The sequence below is a fragment of the Hyposmocoma kahamanoa genome, unplaced genomic scaffold (genome assembly GCF_003589595.1).
Source record: "Hyposmocoma kahamanoa isolate Upper Pololo Valley unplaced genomic scaffold, ASM358959v1 76952, whole genome shotgun sequence".
Classification (NCBI taxonomy): Eukaryota; Metazoa; Arthropoda; class Insecta; order Lepidoptera; family Cosmopterigidae; genus Hyposmocoma; species Hyposmocoma kahamanoa.
In genome coordinates, this window is record NW_020653925.1 from 1 (window position 1) to 12568 (window position 12568).

Consider the following 12568-nt stretch of genomic DNA (forward strand, 5'->3'; position numbering starts at 1 on the left):
GCCATTATTCGAAAAATCGCGCCCGCCATCTTGGATTTAGAAATAAGTGCCATATTCGAAACCTAAAACGGAAAATGCCATAAGCAAACATTAAAGAAAATAACTGTTAAAATAGATTAAAAAATCGCTTAAGAATGCTCCCCTTTTAAGAAAATAAAATATTTCAATATAAAATATTTAGCTTGAGTTACGAAAAGAAAGACATTATAATAAGCTATCAAAGTTGTACTGGTGGTGCCAACACTATAGTAGAAACAAATATATACTGTAAATTTGTTGCAATATGTGCTCCTATTCAAATAAAATTAAAAGAAATAATTATTCAATAAAGCATGAACGCAGAGCCGTTAAAAGTATTATAAAATAATTAAGTGTCCCAATCACTTTCATCACAAGTTAACGAAAACATTTAATGTTTATTCAAGTAAATATTATTGTTCAAGATGCGCAAATAAATCGAAATTACAAGCACCACTAAAATTTACGTAATATAATTATTTTGAAACAGAATAGCAAAATGGGGAGAAAAAAAATTCGTTGCTTTGCAACACTTTCGTATCTTGTTGCCGCGAAATTATTTTTCTGTTTTAGTGAATATTTACATAAAAATATGAGTTGAAACGCTTTACTTACTTGTGGAATGCGATGTTAGTGTCTATTTTATGTTTGTCTGTTGTATTTTTACACCCATTTACCGCACATTTCGTCATTTTTAGCAAAAAATTTTGGAGCTGTTCGCGGTGCAATATGACCTTGAGCACTAACAGCCCGCGCGCTCCTGGGTGCGCGTTTGGAACCCTCTAACTTGCCTCACTTAGCGTGTGCGGGCTAGGTTTCTATGCGTTATTATTCTAAGGTTATAGCATGAAAATAGAAGTTCACGCTAATGTCATTCTTGTAATGCTTTTATAACCTGTGCGTCGGATTCGCTCTGGACCTTTTGGAGGGAAAAGTTTCGTTTTTATTTTGACTTTCAATTATTTTGTGAAATCTAGTTTAAAGTGGAATAGGATAGTGCTATTGTGCCTTAATCGCAGAACAAAACGCGAAATTATACGAATCTCGAACTAGAATACCCGTAGCGGCCCGTTTTAAGGAATCCCGAGTCAATCCAAGCACGCCGCCTCAAATTGCCTATCCTCTTTGTGGCGGCCATATTTACAGAAACATAAACTTCATATACATTCTGCTAAGCGGAAAACTCGACACTGGCGAAATCTTAAAAAGAAGGAACCGCCATTGAGCAAAATGAAGAAGAAGAAGAACCTGTGCGTCACAAAAAGAATTAATGATTTAATTTTAATTTAAATAAATAAAGTATAATATTCAGTGAATATGTTACTCAATCATTCTTCTTCACCTTTCATAGTGCTGTCATAAAAATGATTATAAAAAAACCTAGCATAATAATAAGCTTTGACCGTGACTTTCCGAGTCGTAACAATAAACAGGGGATCGCGAACAAAACACGTAGTGAAACATGGTGTACCACGTTCAAGGATAACAATACAATGACTCTGACGGGTTGGCCATTGCTCAGACCCTTGATGCCAGAATCTTATACAGTATAACAATTTTCTTAATGTCTCTCGGCAATCTTCGGATTTCCGATTGCACACGAGTATAAATTTCCATGTGTAGTAGTTATTAAATTTCTCATCTATAATAATTTGAATTGTAAACCACAAATCACCAAATCACCTTCATTTCTTTGCGTAAAACTTCACGTCGATGACTATTGAATATTTTATAACATCAAGTGACGGGACGTACAAGTCGTGCGCCTGATGGCAAGCTACACGCCTGTCCACAACAGTTACAGTGCCACTCAGAGCTGTAAATTGCAAGGATCCGAGGGGCACTACCACTCGCCAGTCACCCTGAGACATAAGTTGACAAGTCCCATATGCCTGTAATTTCACCAGCACCCTTACCCTTCAAAACCGGAACACAGTAATGCTGACATGACCACTTGGCGTCAGAAATAGGTAAGGTGGCAGTACTACCCTGGACGAACTACTGCTACTAAAGCTCTTGCTAGCTCTACATAGAAAACTATTTTGTCTATAGTATTACCATTTAAAATGTTTGGAATATACGCAATATCAAAGATTTTTCGGTGAATATTTAGAGGTAATCTCACTCACTCAGAGCCTTACAGAGACATGGGTAGACGGACAGCCTTATTACCGTTCAGTCAATGTGACCGTCAATCTAAAGCTAGGGAGGGGCGAAGAGTGTTACGTCTCGTTACTTTTTAACCGACTTCAAAAAAGGGAGGAGGTTCTCAATTCGACTGTATGCTCTTTTTTTTGTATATATGTAACTCTGGTATTTGTGAACCGATTTTCATGATTCTTTTTATGTTGGAAAGGGGATATTTTCGTAGTGGTCATTTCATTTTGAAGAAAATCATCTACCTCGAAGGGTGGCTGTTCGCGCATGGAGATTCATTTTTATAAATAGCGCCTAACTTTAATTTAGGAGCAATTACTTTAATGGTTGATTTTGCTATTTCTCCAATTCAAGGCGTTTTTCTCTCGATATACTTTGAGTAGTGAGAACCGATTTTTATTAACTCCAGTGTCAAGTCCTGTATAGTGGCGAACTAGGGGATATTTCAATAAAACTTAGCAAAGAGACGTAATTCCACGTACTTTTGAGGTCGATTTTTTTAGTACTCTGTACTGAGATTATCTGTTCTCTGCTTTAGTGTATTCAACAATACCTGTTACTAAATATAATTAACTTAAAGAACATTCCCAAGATTCATTTTAATTCTACGAAAATAGTAAATGTATGCATTTACGAAGAAACTGATACGTGCTAAAAGCATGTACGTAATTAGGTATATGGAGTGACGAACACTCACTGATTCGGCTTCGTATTAATGAAATTTCAAACATTATAGATACAACATATACATAGGGCGCACTGTGAGTTTCCGGAACTGGCCACTTACATAAACAATATTTAAAAAGTAACTAATTACAACATTTGAAAATTTAACTTTTTGAATGTAGAATACAGTTTTTTTCATCTGACTGTCACTTGTTTTTACATTGTGGCGTCATTTTAGAAATTGGTTGTCTACATCCCCATGAATTTAACTCGTAAAAATTTTCGAAATATGATTTCCTACGACTTTAAGTGTAATTTAACAGCGCAGCGGAACTTCGCTCGGCTTCAAACTGCTTTTGGCTATGAAGCACCACGCAAGACGACTATTTTATGGCTGGTTTGCTGAATTCAAACGCGGTCGTGTGAATTTCAGTGACGAATTTCGTGATGGTCACCCGTCCACTGCTGTGAACAACAAAAACATCGATGCTGTGCGCCGTATGATCAACAGACAGACTGACAGACGTGTGACATACCATGAGATTCGGGTATCTTTAGGCATAGGCATGAGTCAAATACAATCAATACTACACAAACATTTGGGTGTGAAAAAGCTGTGCTCTCGGTGGATCCCACACAATTTGACTGAGGCTCAAAAAACGGATCACGTCACTTGGTGCAAAGCCACGCTTACCAGATTCAACGAAGGGGCGTCAAATTTGATGTGCTCTCTGTGACACGCACAGAGAGCCAGACGTCGGCTCCGTAGGCTAAGGGGTTCCATACCGTCTGTGAGTTTGGGATCAAGAATGATGCATAGTGAGCAAATAAAGAAGAAGCTCAAAGTGAGTAGCTTATAAAGAGGTCAAGCAGCTGATGGCCATAAACCGTGAGGAGTGGAGGAGGTTACAACGATAGGAGCCTGGCTGAGGTACCCCTCAGTAGTGGTCCCATTCAAATTTGAAGAAAATATTCTTCTAAGGGTGAAAAACTAGGGGATAAAAGACTTTTTAAGTCGGTTTTTTAGCACTCTGTACTGAGATTATTATTTTGTAATAACAATTGTTCGTAATGTGTAAACAGAATGCTATTTCACACATTTAGCTATTTCTGACTTACAGTTATCTTCGTCAAATTGGTCGGCAAATTTAAATTTTTCCTCTCTAATTTAATTAGTTTTCTTCGTTGATTTTAAAGATGTAGAGCCAACTAACTTTATCACTGTCTGTGTGTAGTATTTGTTGGGTGTGATATCAGTGTTACTGTTGAGTATCGTCTTGTATGTGTAATTAAAACTAGCTGGTTATACATGAAATGGTAAGGGAGAGCTGTAACCTTTCACAAACAACCATACGTTCCTGCCTTACAGCCTAGCCCTAATCATACACTACTATATATACGTATGTAGATTAGGTACAGGAAGCCTGTTACTATGCGACCTAAGGTAACAGATGGAAGGTGGGAAGGAGAAGGGGTGCAAGGAGGGGATTTTCTCACTGCCGGCTTCACAGACTCGCAAGACTGATCAGATAAGCTGACGGCTAAAGGTGTCGTGGCCGCAGTGAGAGGATGCTGTAGTCAGGAGAGTTCCGTCGTCGTCAATGAGACAGCGTTGACGTCTGGATTCAAAGCGACTTTTCAAATTCAAATTCAAAATAATCTTTATTTCATAGGTAAGCATTATTACACTTGAAATCGTCACAATGGTTAAACTCTACCGCTCATTCGTACGGCAGATTCCCCTGAGAAGAATGAGCAAGAAACTCTAGGGGTTGCTCTTTGTAAATAACATTTACAATATTTTTTTTTATTTGATACATCAGAGACCGAGACTACCTCCATGAGCTAAACAGGTTAATACCACGGATTTTTGTCATCCAAGTACGCAGAAGTTGTATAATAACCTTTAGTATAAAGTTTTTGTTTCACTATAGTTTTAAACCTCGTGAAAGGCAAATTTTGTATATCAACCGGAATCTTGTTATAGAAGCGTACACATTGCCCCTTAAATGATTTTTTGACTTTGTGAAGACGACTATCAAGAAAAACTAGTTTATTTTTATTCCTCGTATTAATGTTATATCTGTCACTAGTTTTCATAAAGAGATAACTATTCCTTTTAACATAAATGTACTGTGAGGCTAGTGTAAGAATGTTAACTTCCTTAAATTTTGTTTTTAAAGACTAGGCTATTTATACTAATTCTATTTACATGTGTGCGTGTATATCTACAATATAATTTTATGTAAAACAAAGGAAACGCCTACTCAGCAGACTGGTCTTGCACATTCCTATTCTGGTCTGGTCTACTCTTCATATAGTATGGTCAGGTAATCTATTCAAGTCACGTGAACGTAAAAAAAGACAAATTGCCACATTTTGAAGATTTCATTCAAACTATTGTATAACGTTCTTTTTTTTTCATTTATTTATAAGGCACGAGTTACGTACATTATAAATTCACTACGATCTAGCCAAATACAAATCTAATCAGTAATTTAAATTTCACTTAATCTAATAAATAAACAAACTAATCTAAGAATTCATTCAGTGGCAAAATTTTAATTTTCTTATTGTCTATTAAGGCGAAGACACTTTTATCACGTGATAAAATTTTTGTACAGTTTCACTTTAGTTCACACGACATTGTCCTGCACGTTTTTTTTATTACGAACGTACGTTTACGCGAACGTATTCGATTATAAACGGATAGACAGCGGGGCGCATACATGATATATTGTCATGCGTTTAAAAAACGGATAACCGCAGTATTCACACAGCATCGCCCTGACAACAGGTCTATGATGGAGCCACGCTTTGTTGCACTTTTATATTGGCATAGAAGACGCCAACGTCTTTGTCGCCGGAAGAACAGAAGGTATTGAGTTCATCCAATGAATCAAGATGCAGTGCGTAAAAACACATTTGAAAAATTGTACGAAATTCTGAGAAATGTCTCATCAATTATTTTCGAATGTCAGTAATTAGATAGTTTTGACAATTTATTAAAACGTGAGGAGAATTCGAGGTTACTAAAAATAAATACGAAAACTTCAATACTAGACGAAAGTCTTTGACCAGTGTGTGCTGTCAGTGATCACATATGGATCAGAAACGTGGTCCCTCACTATGGGCCTCATAAGAAGGCTCAAGGTCACAGCGGGCAATGGAGAGAGCGATGCTCGGTATTTCCCTACGTGATAGAATCAGAAATGAGGAAATCCGTAGGAGAACTAAGGTAACCGACATAGCTCGAAGAATTGCTCAGCTGAAGTGGCAGTGGGCGGGGCACATAGCTAGGAGAACCGATGGCCGTTGGGGCGGAAAGGTTCTTCAATGGCGACCGCGCACCGGACGACCCTCAGTGGGTAGGCCCCCCACTGGTGGAGGTCGCGGGAAGCCGATGGATGCGGGCAGCGCAGGACCGATCGTCGTGGAGATCGTTGGGGGAGGCCTATGCCCAGCAGTGGGCGTCGTATCGCCGTTTGTTCGGTGACTATTCGATAAAAATAGATATGTCATCGCGGCATGTGAACTAGGTGCTTTAATACAATGCGCCACTGCACACCGAATACGTTAAAGGTCCTTCGATTTGCTTGACAAGTCCGTTGCGTATTCGATAAACGATATAGAACTACTTATGCGTTTTTTGCAGGACATACATCGTGTGAACGGTTCTATGTCTAATGCATACGCAACTGTTTATTCCGTAAGACTTATACTGCAAAAAAAGTGTAGTACAATGACGTGGAATGACTAAGGAGGTAACACTAAACAAGTTCTAGTGGTTTTGTCCGTTTTAAACGTCTTAAGATATTTGTGTAGTCAAGGAGCTGAATGGCCTCAACGTTCACATGACTGAGAAGCCTCGTTGGTGGGCTTCGGAGTACTTCTACGCTATCTTGTCTACGGATTCCATTTTCAAGTCTCTATGGAGGCCTTTGTTTCGTACGTACCAAGTTTTAGGTTTTATTTATATAACTATGGGTTCATTCTCATACAAAGTTATATGTAATAATTGTTTTACAATAATACAATAATTGATTAAATCCTCACAATCCAATTTCCATTATATATAATCCAATTAAATTTCATATGTAGTGATGTAGTGATAATGTATATGAACTATACCCACACCTAAATCTTCCTCAGGAATCACCCTGTCTATTGGTGGAAACCGCATGAAAATCCGTTCAGTAGTTTTTGAGTTTATCGCGATCAGACTGACAAATAGACGCGGTAGTGACAATATGTAGTGATTATACATTATATTATATATATGTAACATATCTGTATTGTATACATAAAATATAGGAAAGTGACTTAGGAAATAAGATTATTGTTAAACGATGCGGTGCAGTGCGGCCCGCCATAATGTGCGTGAGCATTTAAAATATTTAGGTACTTTTTAATTTATTGTTATCATCAGTGAATTTTTTGTCACGATTATCTGCTTGGCAAATCCGCCACAGCCCAGCTTTAAATCGTAAAGATCGGAGGCAGCTCTGCGCCCGTCACACTGAGACATAATTGACAAGTCGAGAAAACCGGAACACAGTAATACTGACATTACTGCTTGACGGCAGAAATAGGTAAGGTTTTAGTACTTCCCTGGACGAACTCTTTCACAAGGAGCTCTACTGCTACTAATAAAATACTGCTACTAACTAATTGTTGCTATAACCCCACAATTCAGGCGTCGGTGGTGGAGATAATAGTGTAATAATTATGTAAATTAGTTCATATGGGCAAAAAAGCAACAGGCAGTTAGTCGCAAGGTGGATTAACGACGTAGTACTCGTCACAGGGCGGCAATGGAAGCGGCTAGGAACGTGGTGGGTGGCACAAACTTCAGGAAGCCATACGCAGCTGTGGGTGAAATCAGGCTGTATATGATGATGATTCGAAGTTATGGTAAATAGTTAAATAAATAAAATCATAATCTCCGGAGACTGCCTCAAAAAGAAGCAGAAAATCGAAAAGAATGAAATGAAGTACGGTGTTCAAAACCATGCCACTGTAATAAGTTCTCCCCATAGAAACATTTAAGAAACGTTGTGTTAAATTTGAAAAATTATTATGTTTCGGAATCTACTGAATTCCACGGATATTTCAACAACGGCCTACGGATTTTTTTAGATTAGATCTGACAACACTGATTTCGTTTTTGGACGAAAGATTTGTCAGCAGGGCAGTGTTGCCAGGTGGTTATATTTCTTACTTATTTCGTAAATTTTGATCCTCTCGCGTAATACGTAAGTTACATTTGGATAAGAAAGGAATGATCAAATCTAGGGCAATTTAAAAATATGTGATTCAAATCGTCAACTTTGCCGCACTCAGAAAAATCGTCATTAACTATATTGAATCTGGCAAGGTGAACGGGAGTACTCGGGAGTACGAACATAACCTCACACGAGTTAATATACTTGCTTAGAGAACCACGGTTTCACCATAGTAGATGTTGAATTAACGTTAATACATAAACATATTATACCTTTCCCCGTTTTAAAACAAGTCAAAAGACCTTGTAACGTGGGCCACGAAAAGCTATGAGTAACACGAAATAGCTTATATTTGTTGCTAAGGCCCTTGGTCGTAACTTTTGAGAATGTGATATTTTTTAAGCTCAATTTTATTTGTTACGCATCCAAATTTGAAAATAAAGTTACACTGAAATGACGTGCCTCAGGAAAAAAAAATCTATAAATTGTGACGCTTCATGTTTCTTGAGCAAACTACTTTCTTTGTTTTTTAGGCTTTAGGCGTAACTAAATATATATCGTTTACACTTAGAAAATTTGATTACAAAAACACGAAAATGTATCCTTTGTAGCAAAGTGTTGCTTTTTAGGAAGTTTGCAGGTAAGGGTACGTAGTTTTTGACTCAAGGGCCCTGGCAACACTATTTCTTCAAAAAAAGAAAAAAGTCTTTTTCCATTTTCATAGTTTGCCTTTCGTGATTGGGGAATTTCGTGAGGAAATTTTGCAAAAGTTGAGAAATGTGGCGTGCGATACTTCTTTTCAAGACATTGCCGATATTGAGTTTTCGCGTGTAAAATGTCTAATCCGGAAGAGAAAGCGACGACGCCCACGGTCGCCGAACCCAACACCTTAACGAGGTTGGCTACGTTTAAAACCCCTCGTGATCTATCACTTGGCGGAGTGAAACTGAAAAAAGTCTACACACCGAATTTAAATGTGACTAGGAATAAAAACAGAGGGTTTGTACACATTCTTAAACTATAAACGCTGTTTAATTTTGCAAAATGAACGTACGACGCATCTGCTTGCCGCGGAGCACGTTTACGTCGAGATTGACGAATGTTGCGTGTTGCAGAGTTTCCTTGAACGGTACAAGAGACATTAAGAAAGACGACAAGAAAAAGGATCGTAAATCTGAGAAAGTCAAATTCGTCAAGCCTGGACAAAATATTATCAAGTCTGGCGGTATATTCTCTGAAGGTAAACGTTGAATCTTTTTTAATTATCTAATAATTAATAGAACTTCTTGTGAAAGAGTTCGTCAAGATAGTACTGCCACCTTACCTATTTCTGCCACGAAGCTATAATGTCCAGTCTTGAAGGGTGAATGTGTTCCAGTTTTGATGCTGCTGTTTCTGGAAGGTTTGTAAAATATTCCAGTGTGCCTTTTAAGTCATGTCACAACTCAAACATCCATAATTAATGTCAGCATTGATGAATGTTCGCAACAATCCTGATCCACAGATAGCAATAATTGGAATAAACTTAACGGATCACTATACTTTGTTTCAATCCATTTTGAACAAAAAGTAAACAAACTAGTCACTGACCCGACTATAGACAGTTTAGTGATGGCCAATTGTAATCCCAACTACACATTGTTTAAATAATTGAATGAATTGATTTGTTCAATTGACTAATACTAGCAGTTTTTCTTACATAACCTCAGATACTCATTTGATTGCAATTGAAATGTTGGATGTAATAATCAATTACTAAACTTTAATTGATTGAACTGAATGTTTTTTTCGAACAGCACTATGCAACCATAGGCAAATCATAGAAGTATAGATGAATAATAACCTCACTTTTGGACTACCATTTTTCAAATACGATTTTACAATGCTATTGAAATGAATATTGTTCGAAAAAGTGATGACAAATCCAGCCGAAATCTTCGAAATATTCATGAAAGTGTTACTTATTCCATTTATTGAGTGATTGCTTTAGAATTTTAACCAAACAGGTTTGTTTACTTTTTGTTCACAATGGATTGGAACAGACTATACAATGGATTTTTGTCATACAAGTATACAGAAGCTGTATAATAATCATTAGTGTAGTTTACATTTCACTAAAGTTTTAAAACTCATTAATAGCATATTTTGAATTTCAATACTCAATACTCAATACTCAATACGTTTATTGCAGACCATAATGTTACAATGTTAGGTGGTAGTAGCAGTTAACATTATGGACCCTGTAAGGGCACAGCAAAACTAAAAACAACTGCAGGCACAGTTGTTTTTACAAATTTAAACTTATTCTATTGTAAACTAAATAACTAATATAATGAAATGATGATTAACTTAGACAATTACTCGTTATGTAGGTATTACTGAACAATATAGATTAATCCAAAATAAAATATTTAAATTTGAAATTTGAATAATTAGATTATTATTGTATTAATATGTATTTTTTGAAATTAAATATTTAAATAATCATTTGGAAATACTCTAATTGTCAATTGTTGAAATACTCATGCAGTGTATAATAGCTTTTTGATATTAAATATGATTTTAAAGTTTTTATAAATTTAGTCGTTTCTGTTTTTATATCTTCAGGTAAGTTATTATAAATTTTGATTGCCATTACAAATGGACTCGATGAGTGCATAGTTAACCGCGATGCTGGTAGTAGCAATCTATCCTTATGTCGGAAGGAATATTTATTGGGGACATCTCCGCGTTTTGTAAATAAATCTAAATTATTTCGGACGAACTTACACATTTCTAGAATATATATACATGTAAGTGTAAGAATTTTATGTTGCTGGAAGAAGGGTTTGCAGCTCTCGGTCTGTTTTAAATTAACTAAAATTCGTACAAGCTTTTTTTGCAGAGTAAATAGAGATGTTGTATCTGCACCATTTCCCCACACGACAACCGCAATCTTAATAAAGATACAATTCTTTACAACTTTGTCTCATAAATTAAATTGTGAATGTGAACACAGGATCAAAACTTTCTGTCAACTTATTGGCATCATTGTATTGCAGGGGTGGGTAGCATTGAACGGTTCTCAAGTAGACCATCTTATGGCAGAGATGCTCAAAGTACCACGACTGCCACAAAATTACTTCCAGCACCTACTTCAGCACCTCCTGTCAGGAACAAGGACTTTAGCAGGGTATGTATCAGAGTTAAACCTACCTCAAATGTTGCGGGTGCCAAGGACACAAACATAGACAACCACAAATTACAGCCAAACTCAAACAAATGTAGGCCATACAAATATTTCTCCTCTATGACAGACCAGCATGGTAACCGTTCGGTTGCAGAGGCACTTAATTGCAAGATTAGTAGTAGTAGAGTTCCTTGGGAAAGAGTAGACGCCCAGGGAAGTACTGCCACTTTACCTATTTCTACCACCAAGCAGTAATGTGAGCATTACTGCATTCCTGGTTATAAAGAGTACAGGTGCTGGTGAAATCACAGGCACGTGGGACTTGTCAACTTATGCCTTAGGGTGACAGGCGCAGTGGGAGTGCCCCTCAGATCTTTGCTATTTTAAGGTCTGATTCCAAGTGCTATGGACAAGCGTCGGTTACCACCAGATGCTAGACTAGTTCATCCTGTCACTAAGTATCATAAACAAAAATATTTTTTGTCTTATATTAACAATAGCAATGTTTCTGACCAGCGTATCAGCTCTCTCAATGGAGACGGAGGCTTGCCTGAGAACAGAGTGGAGTTCATTGAAGACTTCAAACGCGTGAAGGCGCTCGACGCACCTATCACGTTGCCGATGGACGATGGACGTATGTTACCTGTTATGCAATTAATTTTATCATTACATATGTACTCTTACTGAATTACTATTCATGTTTATTACAGTGACTCAACTGAAGCGGCATTTCACCATTAAAAACGAAGCGATGATGAAGACCAAGCGACTCCGTAAGTTCTGTTTTTTCGTAACATTGGTATATTTATTTACCTGTTATTTTAAAGAGACATGAGTTTATCGAATAGAAAGAACCCGAGGTATTGAGCAATGATGAAGGTTTAATAACGAAACTTTGTCTGCCGCGTTAGCCGAAGGGCGTGACAAAATCTCAAAACTGAGAAAATACTGATAAAAGAAATTAAATGAGAAAATATCTGCTGTTTCCAAATGGAAAAACATACGACTTTTCTGCAAACTCGGTGAGATAAACCTATACTATACGCAAAATATGGAATTTAAATATTCTATTATTTATGTTTCATTATTTTACGCTCGTAAAATACTCAATACTAGTTAAGTTAAGTACTTTGGACAATGTAGACGCATTTAAATTTCTCGGGCTGACCATCGATAAGCATCTAAATTGGAAGGAACATATCGATCAAATATGTGCAAAACTAAATAGATTTGTTTACGCTCTCCGAAGGTTAAGGCAAACCGTCTCTCAGGAAGCTGCACTAACGGCCTATCACGGCTACGTTTCATCTGTGCTTAGTTACGGTATCGTATT

The 12568-nt window shown here is 37.0% G+C and overlaps 1 protein-coding gene across 1 annotated transcript; it reads left to right on the forward strand.

Annotated features, from left to right (window-relative positions):
• Positions 1–8879: 8879 nt before the first annotated feature.
• On the forward strand, positions 8880–12008 carry LOC113232674 (the record flags this gene model as incomplete). The annotated part of the gene is made up of 5 exons (XM_026467442.1): positions 8880–9065; positions 9182–9306; positions 11108–11238; positions 11752–11869; positions 11946–12008. Coding segments are annotated over exons 1-5 (601 nt in total), but the record flags the coding sequence as incomplete, so codon positions are not given.
• Between the last annotated feature and the right edge of the window lie 560 nt (positions 12009–12568).